The 18,375-nt window shown below is 42.4% G+C and overlaps 1 protein-coding gene across 2 annotated transcripts in view; it reads right to left on the reverse strand.

Moving 5' to 3' along the window:
• LOC137658313 (uncharacterized) overlaps positions 1-13,953 on the reverse strand; it is a 65,959-nt gene extending 52,006 nt beyond the window's left edge. The window contains exon 1 of one of the 2 annotated variants that reach the window (XM_068392994.1): positions 13,709-13,953. In XM_068392994.1, coding sequence (XP_068249095.1) covers positions 13,709-13,819 — 111 coding nt within the window. In that variant the 5' untranslated portion in view covers positions 13,820-13,953. The remainder of the gene's footprint in view (positions 1-13,708) is intronic. The other variant, XM_068392986.1, reaches the window with a different exon arrangement.
• Between the last annotated feature and the right edge of the window lie 4,422 nt (positions 13,954-18,375).

Genomic DNA, 18,375 nt, shown 5'->3' on the forward strand with positions numbered 1-18,375 from the left:
TAGGTGATAGACTGGGCTTCTATACTTCGGCAAGTAGTAAAGGAAGGACCCCTCATTCTTACAGGGATATCTTGTCAGAATATAATGCCAAGCCTAATAAAGAGTAATAATTCAGTGCTAGATATGGTAGCATACCTGCATCTGCCTCAATTCCAGCAACATAACAAGTTGACCGCTGCCCCCAAAGTGGGGGAGAAACGAGGAAATAGGCCTAATATTGTCGCTATTACCTTAGACTGACGTCACAACTGTTATTATAGACATGATACATCTTGTCATATATGGAGTCTAAAAATGCTACATCACATACTGAGCAGCTACCACAGAGGTCCCAGGGAGAATGCGTTGAAGGACTTGTGAGTACATTCCTTTTGGTAATGGATTGTGAAGGTTGTCTGGCAATTCCAGTCTCTTTCCTCCAGCACTTACCCTACTGCCAAGTTCCTCTTGAGGGTTAGAGTAGCTCCTACTCTACTGACTTGCTGAGATATCCAGACTTTTTACGCAGTTCCTTGCTAAAACCTTTTCGTTCAGAGGATATGCTAGATTACCTTCATCCACAAAGCGTGAAATAATAAGGTTGTCATCGAGTTATCATGTCTCTGCAAGTGTGGTTGGAGAGGATTCTTGGCGACAACCACGTGTACACGATGTAGCATCTCGGTGCTTATACAAGTGCCGAGAACAGATTTTTGACTTTACCTGTTCCCACCCTTATTGCGCAACCGAGTTGAAAAATCTTTCCGTCTGGGAAAACTCAGTCATGGTTTGGACTTCAAGTATGGGAAGATCTGGATTGAGGAGCAGTATCAGCCTGTAGGGAGATTTCAAACGATAGTATTACTGAAACGTCTCCGGAACTTGCAAGACAGGAGAGAGATTCGGGCAACTACCCATGTCCTGACCAGCTGTGGTTGCGTATGATCTTGTGTGAGAACAATCATAGGTAGCAGGAGCATGGGATGCAGTATAGTACCTCGCACTGAAATTGGGTTTGGGTACAGTACTGCTCCTCCCATGAAACTGTACAGAGGAATAGGTTGAAGTCTTGAAAAATTCTGCCAGATTAGTCGTCCCGTACTTTGATGACAGCTTTCTCCTTCACTTCGGGGCTGTAAGAACACTGAGAAGGAACATGTAATGGGAACAGATAAACTAGTTACCTGGTGACTTCAAGGTATCGATCACCTCAAAAACAAGTGTAAGTTCCGAGCATGTGGTTCACGATCGCGTGGTTCTCAATCATGTGGACCTGATTGTGTGATTCCCTATCATGTGGTTCCCGATTGCCAATGCCAATTGTGTGATTCCAGATTGCATGATTACCAATCTTAGAGGTCGATTGTACGGCTCCAAATCACAATGTTCTCGTTCAAGGTTGCCTATTGCATGATTGCCACAACGTGGCCGATTGTATGACTCGAGATTGCAGCTTACTGTCACATGGTTCCTGAACATGGCTACTGAGTGTACAGTTACCAATCATGGCAATCGATTGTATGGCTCCCGATCGCAGCTACCTGTCACATGGTTCCTGATCACAGGTACCTGTCGAATATTTCCTGATCGCAACTACCTGTCGCACGGTTCCGGTTCCCAATTGCGGCCAATCCTGTGGGATATGATGAATGTGAACAAGCACGAAGAGACTTGTCTTGCCCGGAGTGAACACATACGGAATGTTCCCATAAAAACAAAATACACTACCAAGGAAAAGGGCACAGGGAAACTTAAATGCTCATCAAAGAAAGACCTTATAAGGAGTACAAGCAATGGAAACAATCATAGGTTATTCTTCTATAGGTATCATGTACTAGGTATGCTACAACAAAGCTGATGTCAGATGTTCTGTGATCTGAAAGTCAATGAAGAACAGGCGTGAGGTGTTCAATCGAGTAGTCTGAAAAACGCAGTAAATCACAAACCCTGTACCGAAACGTATTCTCGAGGAAGGAAACGTTCCAGATATACAACCCCTCGCTTCACACACGAGACAAGAATGTACTAGGGTCGTCCTCCCTAGTACCTTGTAGATACTTTCCCAGTACGCAACTTGCCTCCCATGTGCACGCAGAGAGTTATCAGTCCGGGGTGTTCTTGTAACTTGGCTCGGCAAAGTAGATACATTCCTGGTACGGTATGTATGTACAGTACACCTGGGATATATTGGTTTGGGGTAGTCTCGTCACTCACCTGGGTGAAACGAGAAGACCAATCATGTACAGTACAGTAGTGACTGGTCACACCGAGACTGCTCAAGTAGTGATGGAATGTTTGAACATCAGAAGCAATCTGAAATGTAATAAGTGTACCCTTAGCCTGTGGAAATCATAATGGTGATCGTACTCATAAAGCTCGCTAATAATCGTGGGACGTGAACCATTGCACGATTGGATGATCATGGGCTTAGACCATTGTTTTTGTGGTATTCAAGCGTGTGGTTGATCAGTAGGGGTGGATGATCATGGGTGTGGTTGTTCATGGTCATGAAGCTCGTACAAGTAGAGACCTTGCGCTTTCACATGAAAAGCAACACTGTCAGAGACCTTATGTGTAAACATGAAAGGCTGTACTGCCCGACAATGTATGTGTGACGACATTGCTCATACATGAGAAAGACAGCATGGTCAGAGACTGTGCAGGTGGGATTCTGTTATACGCATGCATTGAGTCCTTACACTCGTGACATGAAATACATGAAAGATCGTATGAAGAGCTTGTGCACATGGAGGTTAGAAACGTGGAGACCACGTGCATGGAATTTTGCCGGACTGGAGTTCAAGTCCTGCTCAAACTTGATAGTTACTTAAGTGTTTGCAATCTCACTAACCTTGGATGGAGGGTTTGGGGGAGCCTATAGGTCTACCTGACGAGTCATCAGCAGCCATTACCTACTCCTCCCTGGCCCTAGTTTAGGTGGAGAGGGGGCTTTGGACTGTCCATATGTATATATGGTCAGTCTCTAGGGTACTACATTGCTTGTTGGACAATATCACTGTCCCTTGCCTTTGCCATTTATGAGAGGTATTTAAACATGTTATTTTCATTAGTAAAATAAATTTTTGAATATACTTACCCGATAATCATGTAGCTGTCAACTCCGTTGCCCGACAGAATTCTATGGAGGGATACGCCAGCTATCACAATACTAGAAGGGGGTGTACATACCAGCGCCACCTGTGGCCAGGTACTCAAGTACTTCTTGTTGACACCTCCTCAATTATTCCTCGGTCCCACTGGTTCTCTATGGGGAGGAAGGGAGGGTCAATTAAATCATGATTATCGGGTAAGTATATTCAAAAATTTATTTTACTAATGAAAATAACATTTTTCAATATTAAACTTACCCGATAATCATGTAGCTGATTCACACCCAGGGGGGTGGGTGAAAACCAGTGTACAAGATTAAAGGATAGCTAAGTATCCCATATTTCATATAACAGTTATCTCAAATAACAATGAAATAATAAGTACCTGGTAAGGAAGTCGAATTGAACCGTTACTCTGTCTCTTTTTTAAGTTCGTCTTCCTTACTGAGCGCAGCGTTCCTCTTGGAGGCTGAATCAACCCAAAGGTGCTAAAGTATACAGGGCTGCAACCCATACTAAAGGACCTCATCACAACCTTTAACCTCGGCGCTTCTCAAGAAAGAATTGACCACCCGCCAAATCAACAAGGATGTGGAAGGCTTCTTAGCCGACCGAACAACCCATAAAAAGTATTCAAGAGAAAGGTTAAAAAGTTATGGAATTATGGGAATGTAGTGGCTGAGCCCTCGCCTACTACTGCATTCGTTGCTACGAATGGACCCAGGGTGTAGCAGTACTCGTAAAGAGACTGGACATCTTTGAGATAGAATGATGCGAACACTGACTTGCTTCTCCAATAGGTTGCATCCATAACACTCTGCAGAGAACGGTTTTGTTTGAAGGCCACTGAAGTAGCCACAGCTCTCACTTCATGTGTCCTTACCTTCAGCAAAGCAAGGTCTTCTTCCTTCAGATGAGAATTTGCTTCTCTAATCAGAAGCCTGATGTAGTAAGAAACTGAGTTCTTAGACATTGGTAGAGAAGGCTTCTTGATAGCACACCATAAGGCTTCTGATTGTCCTCGTAATGGTTTTGACCTTCTTAGATAGTACTTAAGAGCTCTAACAGGGCAAAGTACTCTCTCTAGTTCGTTCCCCACCATGTTGGACAGGCTTGGGATCTCGAACGACTTAGGGTAAGGACGGGAAGGAAGCTCGTTTTAGCCAAAAAAACCGAGCCGCAAGGAACATGTAGCCGTTTCAGATGTGAAACCTATGTTCCTGCTGAAGGCGTGGATCTCACTTACTCTTTTACCTGTTGCTAAGCACACGAGGAAAAGAGTTTCTAATGTGAGGTCCTTAAAAGAGGCTGATTGGAACGGTTCAAATCCTGATGACATTAGGAACCTTAGGACCACGTCTAGATTCCAGCCTGGAGTGGACAACCGACGTTCCTTTGAGGTCTCAACAGACCTAAGGAGGTCCTGTAGATCTTTGTTGGAGGAAAGATCCAAGCCTCTGTGGCGGAAAACCGCTGCCAACATACTTCTGTAACCCTTGATCGTAGGAGCTGATAGGGATTTTACGTTCCTTAGATGTAACAGGAAGTCAGCAATCTGGGTTACAGTGGTACTGGTTGAGGAAAACTGCATTGGCCTTGCACCAGCTTCGGAAGACTTCCCATTAAGACTGATAGACTCTGAGAGTGGATATCGTCCTTGCTCTGGCAATCGTTCTGGCTGCCTCCTTCGAAAAGCCTCTAGTTCTTGAGAGACTTTCGATAGTCTGAAGGCAGTCAGACGAAGAGCGTGGAGGTTTGGGTGTACCTTCTTTACGTGAGGTTGACGCAGAAGGTCCACTCTAGGAGGAAGAGTCCTGGGAACGTCGACCAGTCATTGCAGTACCTCGGTGAACCCTTCTCTCGCGGGTCAGAGGGGAGCAACCAACGTCAACCGTGTCCCTTTGTGAGAGGCGAACTTCTGAAGTACCCTGTTGACAATCTTGAACGGCGGGAATGCATACAGGTTGAGATGGGACCAATCCAGCAGAAAGGCATCCACGCGAACTGCTGCTGGGTCTGGAATCGGAGAACAATACAAGAGGAGCTTCTTGGTCATCGAGGTAGCGAATAGAACTATGGTTGGCTGACCCCACAGGGCCCAAAGTCTGCTGCAAACATTCTTGTGAAGGGTCCACTCTGTGGGGAAGGCCTGACCCTTACGGCTGAGGCGATCTGCCATGACATTCATATCGCCCTGAATGAGCCTCGTTACCAGCGTGAGCTTTCGATCTTTGACCAAATGAGGAGGTCCCTTGCGAACTTGAACAACTTCCTCGAATGAGTCCCTCTCTGCTTGGAGATGTAAGCCAAGGCTGTGGTGTAGTCGGAGTTCACCTCCACCACCTTGTTAAGCTGGAGGGACTTGAAGTTTATCAAGGCCAGATGAACTGCCAACAACTCCTTGCAATAGATGTGAAGTGTCCTTTGCTCCTGATTCCATGTTCCCGAGCATTCCTGTCCGTCCAGTGTCGCACCCCAGCCCGTGTCCGATGCGTCCGAGAAGAGACGGTGGTCGGGGGTCTGAACAGCCAAAGGTAGACCTTCCTTGAGAAGAATGCTGTTCTTCCACCACGTTAGAGTAGACCTCATCTCTTCGGAAACAGGAACTGAGCCCGTCTCTAGCGTCAAGTCCTTTATCCAGTGAGCAGCTAGATGATACTGAAGGGGGCGGAGGTGAAGTCTCCCTAACTCGATGAACAGGGCCAGCGATGAAAGTGTCCCTGTTAGACTCATCCCCTGCCTGACTAAGCATCGGTTCCTTCTCAGCATGCTCTGGATGCATTCTAGGGCTTGGAAGATCCTTGGGGCCGACGGACAAGTCCGAAAAGCTCGACTCTGAAGATCCATACCCAAGGAAACAATGGTCTGGGATGGAACGAGCTGAGACTCCTCAAAATTGACCAGGAGGCCCAGTTCCTTGGTCAGATCCATAGTCCATTTGAAAATCTCCAGACAGCGACGACTTGTGGGAGCTCTTAAAAGCCAGTCGTCTGACGGAGCCGGACACAAGATCATGATACTGCTGCACAGTCTGTAAACTGTCAATCATGGGCAAGCGAGGAAGTACAGTGACAACCCGAATCTGTCTAGACTATCTGGGTCGTACAGACAACTCCTTAACGGGTTGCTGAGGTTGCCGCACTGCGTCACAACAAGTCCCTTCTGTTGGTTGTTGAACGTCTTCCCCGTGACACATTGACTCCGTAAACAAAAAATCCTCTAACAAGGACTAAGCTTGGACTGCATGTCATGCAACACAGCTCAAGGTCTATGGGAGCAGGTGTGGTAACAGACGGGATTAGCGGCTGAAGTGGAACCATTACCTTCCCTGTAAGCATGTAATGCTTAAATAAAAGTCCATAAGAGGTTATGCAGCTAAAGGCTCCCTCCAAATGACAGAGTCCTCAAGGGAATATCAGAAGGAGGGAGAAAAGAACTTTCTCATCTACAGGGACCTTATCCTAGAAAAGCTAAGTTCTCTGAGTGAGGGTTCACTGGTGCAAAAGCAGCAGACTAGAAGGCAACGTTATGAAACTGCTTGACAGTCTAGTGAGTTGGCAACAACCCAAGATATGTTGAGAAGCATGCGGTAAGGTATGCAGAGCATGATGAATGCAGAGTATGCTGTATGCAGAGCATGCTGTATGTAGAGCATGTTGTATGCAGAGCATGCTGAATGCAGAGCATGCTGTATGCAGAGCATGTTGTATGCAGAGCATGCTGAATGCAGAGCATGCTGAATGCTGAGCATGTAGTAAGCAGAGCCTGCTGTAAGGAAAGCAGAGCGTGTGCATGGCGTTTAACATTCTTAGAAATTCCATGACCAGTGCTAGAGTGCTTTATGCATGCTTGCATGGGGTTTAAAAATCAACATAATGTTTACCTTACATTCATAACTCATGATTCATATTTTTGCCATGGTTTGAAAATGGAGGTAAGGTATGCTGAACAGCAGAGTCAGAACGAGCTGGAACAACAACAGTGGAAGGTGCAGAAAGTTCCTGTTCCTGTGGAATGAGTGGAGCGTGAAGAGACCGAGGTTGCGCAGAACAAGGTAAAGTTCCCGCAAGCAGAGGTGTCTGAGGTGCAGGAACAGGGTGCACGGGTTGAGCTCGGTGCAGCAGCTGAGGAGACTGACTCACAGGTGGAAGAGGTTGTACCTCCACCGAGAGTTGCACCACCGGTGGAGCAGCCAGGGGAGGAGGAGGAAGAGTGGAGTAATCCTCCTGATCCCAAACCGAAGGTTGCCTTAAAGAAGGCTGAGGCTGAACAACACTGGGAACAGCGAACACAGAAAGAGGTTCAACATCGTACGCCTGGCAGAAGGTGCTGCGACTGGGTGCAGCGAGTGCAGGCGGGTTGAGCACAGGCTGAACGGGTGCAGGTGGAGGTGCAACACTCTCAGCCCGACATTCACGCAACAGATCCGAAAGCTGTGCTTGCATGGACTGTAGTAGAGTCCACAACATCGTACGCCTCCACAACATCGTACGCCTGGCAGATGGTGCTGCGACTGGGTGCAGCGAGTGCAGGCGGGTGCAGCACAGGCTGAACGGGTGCAGCCGGTTGGTGCACCACCGGTGCAGGCGGGTGCAGCACAGACTGAACGGGTGCAGCCGGTTGGTGCACCACCGGTGCAGGCGGGTGCAGCACAGGCTGAACGGGTGCAGGCGGTTGGTGCACCACCGGTGCAGGAGGAGGAGGAGGTGCAACACTCTCGGCACGACACTCACGCATCAGGTCCGAAAGCTGTGCTGCATGGACTGTAGTAGAGTCCACAACATCGTACGCCTGGCAGGTGGTACTGCGATCAGGCGGAGCGAGCATAGGCGGGGGGGGAGTGTAGGCGCACTCTCAGCCCGACAAAATGATGACTGAGGAGAGTCAGAGCTAACCCAATGACTGCATCCGGGTTGTTGAACTTTACTTCGTACGTCTGGCATAGGTCTGGACTTTACGTTTAAGAGGTCTAGAGACCTGAGACCAGCGTTACTCTGCCTTTATTTTCTCCTCTAAATCTCTTCTGCAGACGAGCAAAATAAGGGCTCAATCGTCTGCGGGTGGGAGTGACGGTCTCGGTAAGACACGCCCACAACCACCGAGGATACTTCTGTGCGCCGATCAAGGCCTGCCGAACCCTTTTGTCCTTCGACATTGCTTCTCCCCTGGGCTTGGGAGCTTGCAAGAGGTCCCGGACTGGGAGGACGACTGGCGCGCACAAAAGTACCCTCACGCATAACACTGACATCAATCACTTATCACTTTGATTTCTGTTTGCACTTATTTCACTGAACTCGAAACTTTAAGTGGTTTGTACCTGAAACACGCAATTCTATCCTTCTCAAAAGTTAATAATTGCGAAAACAGAATTACAATGTAACAGAAAAATCTAATGAAAGAAAATTCAGTGGCTGGAAAGAGACTAAACACTAGATCACTCTAGAAACGTTTAGTTTCTTCCCCTAAAGAGACTAGGGATAAGAGCAAAACGATAACGACGTTACTCGTACGCCTGGCAGGCTTGAGGGAAACGTTTATCCTCTTTCTCCCTCCGTCTCTATCTCTCTCTCTCTCTCTCTTGACTTAGAACCTGAGAGAAGAGCCCAATCATATATATCGTTAAAACATATTATTGTTAAAGGAAAAAACTGAAATATTTCCCAAAAAGAAAAGTTCCTTATTAGGATCAAAACCATTAAGTTAAGAAAGAATGAACAAAACGCTAGACACGGTTACTCTTACTGCAATGTGAAACCGTGAACATTCTTTCTCTATCGTAACGATAGAGTGCAAGTTGAAACGTTCTGAACGTCAACAACTGCCGAGACAAACAAAACGTTAGTTCAACTTTGAAAAAGTACGAGACTATCAAAGAAATTCTTTCAAAGACCTTAAAATAGCATAATATGTTAACAGGTAAAACCGAAATGACGGACTCACGATAATTAACTTCGGTACCAAGAAAAGACCGCCTACTATTAGGAAGGTCGAATATAAACAAATATAAAAATTAATTTTAATAAGTTTATAATAAAAGGAAGTTAATCGAAGAGGCCTATAAGAGGCGGAGAGATATAAAATAAATCTATAACTTTTGTTAAGCAAAATTAAGAAAGAGAGTCTATACTCTCTTAGACACCAACACTTCCGTCTAAGGGAAGGGTCGGCCATTGAAAGGTGAACGAGAGTTCATACTCTCTTCGTCACCAAAATTAATCAAATTAATTCCAAAAGCTAACTAAGCTAAAATAGAAGTTTCCAGTAAAGCGACAGCCGAAATCAAAGAGAAATACTTCACCAAAGTCGTGAAAATACTCCAAGAACATAAGCGTATCCCAGAACGTCTTGCCGGAAGCACGACAGAGGAATAATTGAGGAGGTGTCAACAAGAAGTACTTGAGTACCTGGCCACAGGTGGCGCTGGTATGTACACCCCCTTCTAGTATTGTGATAGCTGGCGTATCCCTCCATAGAATTCTGTCGGGCAACGGAGTTGACAGCTACATGATTATCGGGTAAGTTTAATATTGAAAAATTTAAATGTAGAAGATATGCACATTGAAGTGAAGAAAGTGGCGACACTGTGCATGGATATATGCAGGGCATGAAATCCTGATGTGCTCGTGGATTGAGTCCTTACACGTGTTAAGTCTGATGGTCAGTACTGTACAGTGAAAGACCTCACTATACGTAGAGCCTATGCATGTGGAAGGTGGTACAATTCAAACCGGTAAAACTTGCGCATGGCTTCCCTGTGCACATTAATTCTTGTGGGGACTGCCAACAGACCGACTACAAGCAGGAGCAGTGCTTACTGATGTTTCTTCCCGTTATGGGACAACTCTCTAAAAAGTTAAAAAAAATAATGATACAGTACAGTAGTCCAGAAGGAGGAAAAGAATGGTAGCGCTCTTCCATACCGACTGGCAGTGTGCTCTTAGTACGGCACTGTCTCTCCCACGGGGAAAGAAACGGAAGGTATCTGTTACTCCTATTGATTGGCCCTCAACTTCTTCGACGTCATCTTCCATTTGTTGTTCTTCAAAAATTTGTCTTCTCCGGAGTCGCGCAGGCCAATGATACCACTTTTACAGGGAAGATGCCACAACAACACAAGTAGGCGATATGTCCATAGCACCTCCTAAAATCGACAGACACTGATGGAAAGATGAAGGGTAGCATTCCTCCTCTATACTCGGCAGCGGAAGAATTCTTCTTCCAAAGTAGCATCATCGTCTCCAAGGAAAGCCGACTTCCTTAGGTTTACGGTGTTGTGCGGCCACACACAAGAGGGACAGAACAGTAACAGACATTCGGTCTGACACGAACAGGTATGTTGGACAAAGTCAGATTACATGGAAAACTATAACACAATTACAGTTACCAGGAAACATTGCATATCCTTGGCTTTTTCCTTTAATATCCCTCGCATGAGTTGGTCTGCAAGACTATTTATTCAATCTGAAAGAAAAGCAAAAGATTAAATAAGGCAGATGAGGATACCGAGAAGTACGTCTTTACTTTCCTTCAGCCAAAGATAAAATGAAGGTTACGCTACTCGGTGGGTGGGCATCATGCTCCTATTAAAGGTTGAAGATTTGTATTACGGGTACGAACAAACCGTATTTTTGACAAAAAAAAAAAAAGAGACATACAAGGACTTGCCTGTACAAAGCCTTAGAAAATAGCAAGCAGCATGAACTTTACTAGGGGAAGGCAAAATTATTGAGTAGTGGACCTCATGTCAAGCCCTGCACATCATTTTCAAGTCATTGATGCATACATTTAGAATTTTTGTATACTTTTTAGTTTAACTTGAGCTTCAAATACACTACAAGCAAAGAAAAGTGTAGAAAGGAAGAAACTCATAAGTAACAATTTTAAAGTATTTCTTGAATTAAAGTTGTAGTCATTACAGTACTGTATACTATAGCAAAAATAAGGTGTTGCAAATAACACAAGGCTGTGGGCATGGCAACTTAGGATCTTATGACCTAAGAAATTCAAAGATATAATCCTTCAAGCAATCAATTGAAGGGTTTTGGACTGTGAGTGTAACATGGTGCCAGCAGTAAATCTTAACTACCCAATTCTGGACTACTAAACAAAACGAGGGGCTGAAGCAACTCATTTACAAATCAAATAAGAATTATTGAGAAAATTACCACAGAGCTGTGATGTTACCTTAACTATTTGACTTCTATCAGCCATTTATAGATTAAGGTTTCAACCAATCTGCTTATTGAATTCTGTTCAATGTTGAGCATTGTGCTTTAATATTGTGATTAATTGTCAACAAGAACAATACAGTAAAGCCAAAATTGCCATTCATGCATATCTTGCTGCCATTTTTGGTTCAGTGCATATACTGTAACTGCAAAACTTTATTTAAGTAAAAAAAGCTTCTTCAGTCTTGCCATTCTACTAGGATGCTTAGATATCCAGAAGTAAAATGTGAGGGCCTTTGCATGTTGTTGTCTGACACCCCAACTTGGATGCTGTGTTGCCATACTTCAATCATAAAAATTACAAGTAATTATTGAGACAAAATTAGATTTAGATAACCAAACACAGTGCCAGGACTACACCTTTTTAGCCTTTTTTTCTTTTTTAAGATTGCAGTGCCTTTGCATAACAACGGACAGACACTCCCACATGCATATTACACTACCTAACCTAATCTACAAGCTATGTCCTTACCTTCTTACCTAATAGGAAGCACTGGCCTCTAAGACTGCCGTATTCTTAGCGATAGAGTTGAAAATAAGGGAGTAATGGGGCAAGGCCATCATCATAACCTTGTTAACGACATGTTGCAATTTTGTAGACAGCAACAGGCCTTTACACAGGTTGTCTAGTTTAGCTAAGACTAAACTATATTTCCCTTGATTCTAGGCTATAACAAATTCAGAATGGTATTACAAAGAAAATACATCTGATCTTTTCAATACTGCCTTAGGATGTCAGGGAATGTCAGGTTTGGCAGAATCCCAGCATGACTGGTTTGAATTTTTTCATTGATTTTGCTACGTTTTGATACTGGTAGAGAGCTTATGGGGCATCTGGTAAACCATATTTCACAACATTTACATGAGATGGTGTTTATGTAAGCAATACATTTACCAAGGTGCTTAATCAACTTTTGAATGATATTTATATTGTTCAATATTTCAAAAGGTTGTATGTATGATGGCAGCCCTGACCCATTACTCTCTTATTTTCAACCCTATTGCTAGGAATGTGGTAGTGTAAACGGAGTGGTTTCATTGTATATTATTCCATGGTAATGTAACCTAGGAAAAAAACTACTGTTTCTTATAGAAAAAATTACGCTCTCTTCGAAAATGACACTCGTTCCTGTCGCAAATTTATAGTTTCAGAAATAAATATACATCTATATCCTCCAATAATGGGGGACCCCCAGTGGGAACTCGGGGTTTTGGGTGGGGAAAACATAATGGGGAATCGATATATAAACGTAAAACAAGCCTTTTCTTCTCTATACATTACCTTCTTGAAATTATAATAACTGGAGGAAAATACAAAACAGTATATCTGAATAAACTTTGGAGGCGCCGTTGCAAAGATTGTCATGAAAAAATACAGTAACCAGTGCTGCCAACGTCCGAGGTAGATCAAATGTTATTTTGTGACCTGTCATACTACTAGGCTAGGTTAGGAGGGTTTGTTAGGTTCTGTGCCCTTTTTGTACATTTTACATATTGAGTAAAACTTATATGGAGAAATTATTTAATATATGGAAATATCTATCATTACTATCTTTAGTAATGTCAACGTGCCGTTGGTAACTCTGTGTACCATACGTCAACGTTGGTAACACTGTGTATTATTGGTAACGTTGCTAATGTTATCGTTCGTTCGTAAGAGAAGTGACACCGTGCATCTTAAAGTTATCCGAATTGGTTGATCTGTTTGTTTCCGATTGAAATGAACATCAAATTCGCTTAATTCACGTTATTTACTATAGGAAAACAATTATATATCGTTTCCCCAGTATGTTTTCCCCACCCAAAACCCCGAGTTCCCACTGGGGGTCCCCCATTATCGTAGGATATAGATGTATATATATTTCTGAAACTATTCATTTGCAACGGAAACGAGTGTCATTTTTGTAGTGATCGTAATTTTTTCTGTAAGAAGCAGTAGTTTTTTTCCTAGGTTACATTACCATGGAATAATATACAAAATTACCAACGGAGTCGCAGGTGGCATTAGCCACCCCGCCCCATTAGGTAAGTGGACAAGGACACGGATTGTTGAATAGGTTAGGTGGTGTTCTAAGTACATGTGAAGTCCTGTCCATCATTATACAAAGACCCCAATACTGGAGAAACAGTATCAAGAGTAGGTTAAAAGGGAGGGGGAGTACCGAAAAGACAAAGTCTGATCGGTCGGGTATAGACCTTAAGCACTTGATTACGTTAGGGGAAGTTAGATTCGTCCGAGATAAAAACAAATACTCAGAAGTTGGCTACAGTCATATCATGAACTAAAAATGTACACAATATTCCAACAGTAAATTTATTCTTTTTATCAGAAAATGTTGTCCCGACTGGAACTATAATAATACTAAAGTATGAACTGCGGTATTGGCTCACCTTCTGAATGCTTTTGCATCTGCGAAGAATAGCAACATATTTCTTGAAGTATTTATGCTCTGCATCACTTTCCGATGGAAAACCACTGTCATCTAGCATATGATCATCCATTTTTTCTTGTATAGTTAGTTTGGGTCGATTAAGTATGAGTAACACAATAACCTACAGCACACAAAGTATAATTCTGTATCTAGTCAATAACAATAACAAACACTTGCGAAGGTTCAGGGTTCAGGTTCCGGGGCGAGGCATAGCCTTTACAACGGCGCCTCTAATGCTTATCTTCTTGTACTGTTTTGTCTTTTCTTCCACATTATGTTTAATACTTCGGATCTTTTCGGTTTGAGTGCCTATCGAATTTAAATGTCTTTTTTATTCCAAAGTATGTATTTTGATGTGGAAAACCCTAAAATGATAACCATTTTGTGGAGAAATTATTTATTAACACTTAAATTGGCTTATATCAATCAATATCTTACTGAAATGCTGCGATTTCTCTGTACGCTTTCTTGATTTTCAGGGCACTACTGAACCTAAGAAAACCCACCTAACCTAGCATAGGGGCCCTGTATCCCTACCTAGGCCTACCGGAGGGGGAGGGACGACCCCCCTTAAGGCCACAGTGATTTTCGGGACACTACCGAACCTAATACAACCACATAACCTAGGGCCCTGTACCCCTACCTAGGCCTAGCCCCTGCGACCCCCCCCCTTACAGCCACTACCTATCACATCCATCAATAAATAATTTCTCCACAAAATGGTTATCATTTTTGGGTTTTCCATATCAAAATACATACATTGGAATAAAAAAAAAACATTAAAATTCGATAGGCACTCAAACCGAAAAGACCCAATACTTCTTTTTTCTTTTCTATATTTGTTTCACTAAATAAGAATAATCCTACTATTTTCTTTGGGTCTTCCTCGTATGGTTGTTGTAGCTCAATTACTTTATTCCTTTCTTTTCTATATTCCTGCCAAAACAAAAATAAATGTATCAAATCTTCCTCCTCAATTTAAAAAAATATACAGTTTACATTCCCTCCATTGTGTCTATTTACAATATTTAGTTTTAACGTATTAGTTCTTGCTCTAAAAAATATCACTGAAGCAAATGTATTGTCATAAATTAACTCTTCTTTAATTTCTCAAGCCTCAACCGCAAAATGCATAAGTGCAAAGCTTCTTTCTAAGCTTAAATTTATTACAATTACTGTCGTTGCTTATTACCGTAATTAGGTTTCTTACTTTTACCATATACAATCATATTAATTGAAACCTTGAACTTTACTTTACAGTGTCGTAAACAAGCAAATTGTACAAGAAAATAAATAAAGGAGAGATTCGGTTTGCCTTTGCAATGACTACCCTATAGTGGTTCGAGATAAAGCAGCAGGCTATGAGGCTATTGCAAATGCGCATTACCAGGAAAAAAATTTCATTGTTTGTTGCAATCAAATAATGATAAATATAAGATAGTAAAAATATATTCTCTTTTTGACAAAAATTTACGAAAAGAAAGAAGCAAAGAAGGTAAAGCAGTCATTTCATTAAGGAGGGGTTATTTATAAAGTTACGTTGCATCAAAATTTAACATTTGTTTCTCTATTATTAAACAATGTTTGAACAATACCGGACAAAGATGATGACTTAGAATGTGGTGACAGATTAGAAGAGCGGGGTATACACTTCAGTAATAATAATAATAATCAATCAATCAATCAAAGTAAATATGAGAAAAATTAATTTATCACAACATTCACTAACCAATTAAACCAGAAATTATTTGGTTAAGTAAAGGAACATAACATATCAGACTATGGCATATAGGTATCTTCATAGAACGCAATGGTATGCCATAATGCCATTAACATTGATAAAAATTTTATAAACTTAAAGAACCCCTAGTTAGCCTACACATGTAACCTGGCAAGTCTACCCATAATTATCTTCTTCAGTTTGTTTAATAAAGTTCTGTCAGTTTTCATAAACACGAGTTTTGTATCTCAAACACGTACACAAACTAATGTAACAGCATTGTATATATTGATATCACCGATAGCACACGTGTGTCAAGACACGTAAAATTTTCTATTTGTTTGTCTCCTCTTTGCAAGGCAATTGGAGCATTGCCTGTTGTCTGCCTGTCTCATCTTTGAATGCAGAAAGACAATTGGATCATTAACTGTTGTTTGCCAGTCTCATTTTTGGACGCAGAAAAGCAATTGGACAATTAACTATTGTTTGTCTGTCTCATCTTTGGATGCAGAAAGGCAATTGGACCATTAACTGTTGTCTGCCTGTCTCATCTTTGAATGCAGAGAGGCAATTGGACCATTAACTGTTGTTTGCCTGTCTCATCTTTGAATGCAGAGAGGCAATTGGATCATTAACTGTTGCCTGCCTGTCTCATCTTTGGATGCAGAAAGGCAATTGGATCATTGACTGTTGTCTGCCTGTCTCATCTTTGAATGCAGAGGCAACTGGACCATTAACTGTTGTTTGCCTGTCTCATCTTTGGATGCAGAGAGGCAATTGGATCATTAACTGTTGCCTACCTGTCTCATCATTGGATGTAGATGTGCAATTGGATCATTAACTGTTGTTTGCCTGTCTCATCTTTGGATGTAAGAACAGAAAGGCAATTGGATCATTGACTACTGTCTGTCTGTCTCATCTTTGGATGCAAAAAGGCAATTGGACCATTAACTGTTGTTTGTCTATCTCATCTTTGGATGCAGAAAGGCAATTGAATCATTAACTGTTGTCTGCCTGACTCATTTTTGGATGCAGAAATGCAATTGAACCATTAACTGTTGTCTGCCTGTCTCATCTTTGGATGCAGAAAGGCAATTGGATCATTAACTGTTGTCTGCCTGTCTCATTTTTGGATGCAGAAATGCAATTGAACCATTAACTGTTGTCTGCCTGTCTCATCTTTGGATGCAGAAAGGCAATTGGATCATTAACTGTTGTCTGCCTGTCTCATTTTTGGATGCAGATATGCAATTGAACCATTAACTGTTGTTTGCCTGTCTCATCTTTGGATGCAGAGAGGCAATTGGATCATTAACTGTTGTCTGCCTGTCTCATTTTTGGATGCAGAGAGGCAATTGGATCATTAACTGTTGTCTGCCGGTCTCATTTTTAGATGCAGATATGCAATTGAACCATTAACTGTTGTTTGCCTGTCTCATCTTTGGATGCAGAGAGGCAATTCGATCATTAACTGTTGTCTGCCTGTCTCATTTTTGGATGCAGATATGCAATTGAACCATTAACTGTTGATTGCCTGTCTTATCTTTGGATGCAGAAAGGCAATTGGATCATTAACTGTTGTCTGCCTGTCTCATTTTTGGTCGCAGAAAAGCAATTGGACCATTACCTATTGTTTGCCTGTCTCATCTTTGAATGCAGATATGCAATTGAACCATTAACTGTTGTTTGCCTGTCTCATCTTTGGATGCAGAAAGGCAATTGGATCATCAACTGCTGTCTGTCTGTCTCATCTTTGAATGCAGAAAGGCAATTGGATCATTAACTGTTGTCTGCCTGCCTCATCGTTGAATGCAGAGAGGCAATTGGACCATTAACTGTTGCCTACCTGTCTCATCTTTGGATGCAGAGGCAATTGGATCATAAACTGTAGTCTGCCTGTCTCATCTTTGGATGCATAGAGGCAATTGGATCATTAACTGTTGTCTGCCTGTCTCATCTTTGGATGCAGAAAGGCAATTGGATCATTAACTGTTGTCTGCCTGTCTCATCTTTGAATGCAGAGGGGCAATTGGACCATTAACTGTTGTTTGCCTGTCTCATCTTTGGATGCATAGAGGCAATTGGATCATTAACTGTTGTCTGCCTGTCTTATCTTTGAATGCAGAGGCAACTGGACCATTAACTGTTGTTTGCCTGTCTCATCTTTGGATTCAGAGAGGCAATTGGATCATTAACTGTTGTCTGCCTGTCTCATCTTTGGATGCAGAGAGGCAATTCGATCATTAACTGTTGTCTGCCTGTCTCATTTTTGGATGCAGATATGCAATTGAACCATTAACTGTTGAGTGCCTGTCACATCTTTGGATGCAGAGAGGCAATTGGATAATTAACTGTTGTCTGTCTGTCTCATTTTTGGATGCAGAGAGGCAATTGGATCATTAACTGTTGTTTGCCAGTCTCATTTTTGGTCGCAGAAAAGCAATTGGACCATTACCTATTGTTAGCCTGTCTCATCTTTGAATGCTGATATGCAATTGAACCATTAATTGTTGTTTGCCTGTCTCATCTTCGGATGCAGAAACGCAATTGGATCATTAACTGCTGTCTGTCTGTCTCATCTTTGAATGCAGAAAGGCAATTGGATCATTAACTGTTGTCTGCCTGTCTCATCTTTGAATGCAGAGAGGCAATTGGACCATTAACTGTTGCCTACCTGTCTCATCTTTGGATGCAGAGGCAATTGGATCATTAACTGTTGTCTGCCTGTCTCATCTTTGGATGCAGAAAGGCAATTGGATCATTAAGTGTTGTCTGCCTGTCTCATCTTTGGATGCAGAAACGCAATTGGATCATTAACTGTTGTCTGCCTGTCTCATCTTTGAATGCAGAGAGGCAATTGGACCATTAACTGTTGTTTGCCTGTCTCATCTTTGGATGCATAGAGG

The sequence above is a fragment of the Palaemon carinicauda genome, chromosome 1 (assembly GCF_036898095.1).
Source record: "Palaemon carinicauda isolate YSFRI2023 chromosome 1, ASM3689809v2, whole genome shotgun sequence".
Lineage (NCBI taxonomy): Eukaryota > Metazoa > Arthropoda > Malacostraca > Decapoda > Palaemonidae > Palaemon > Palaemon carinicauda.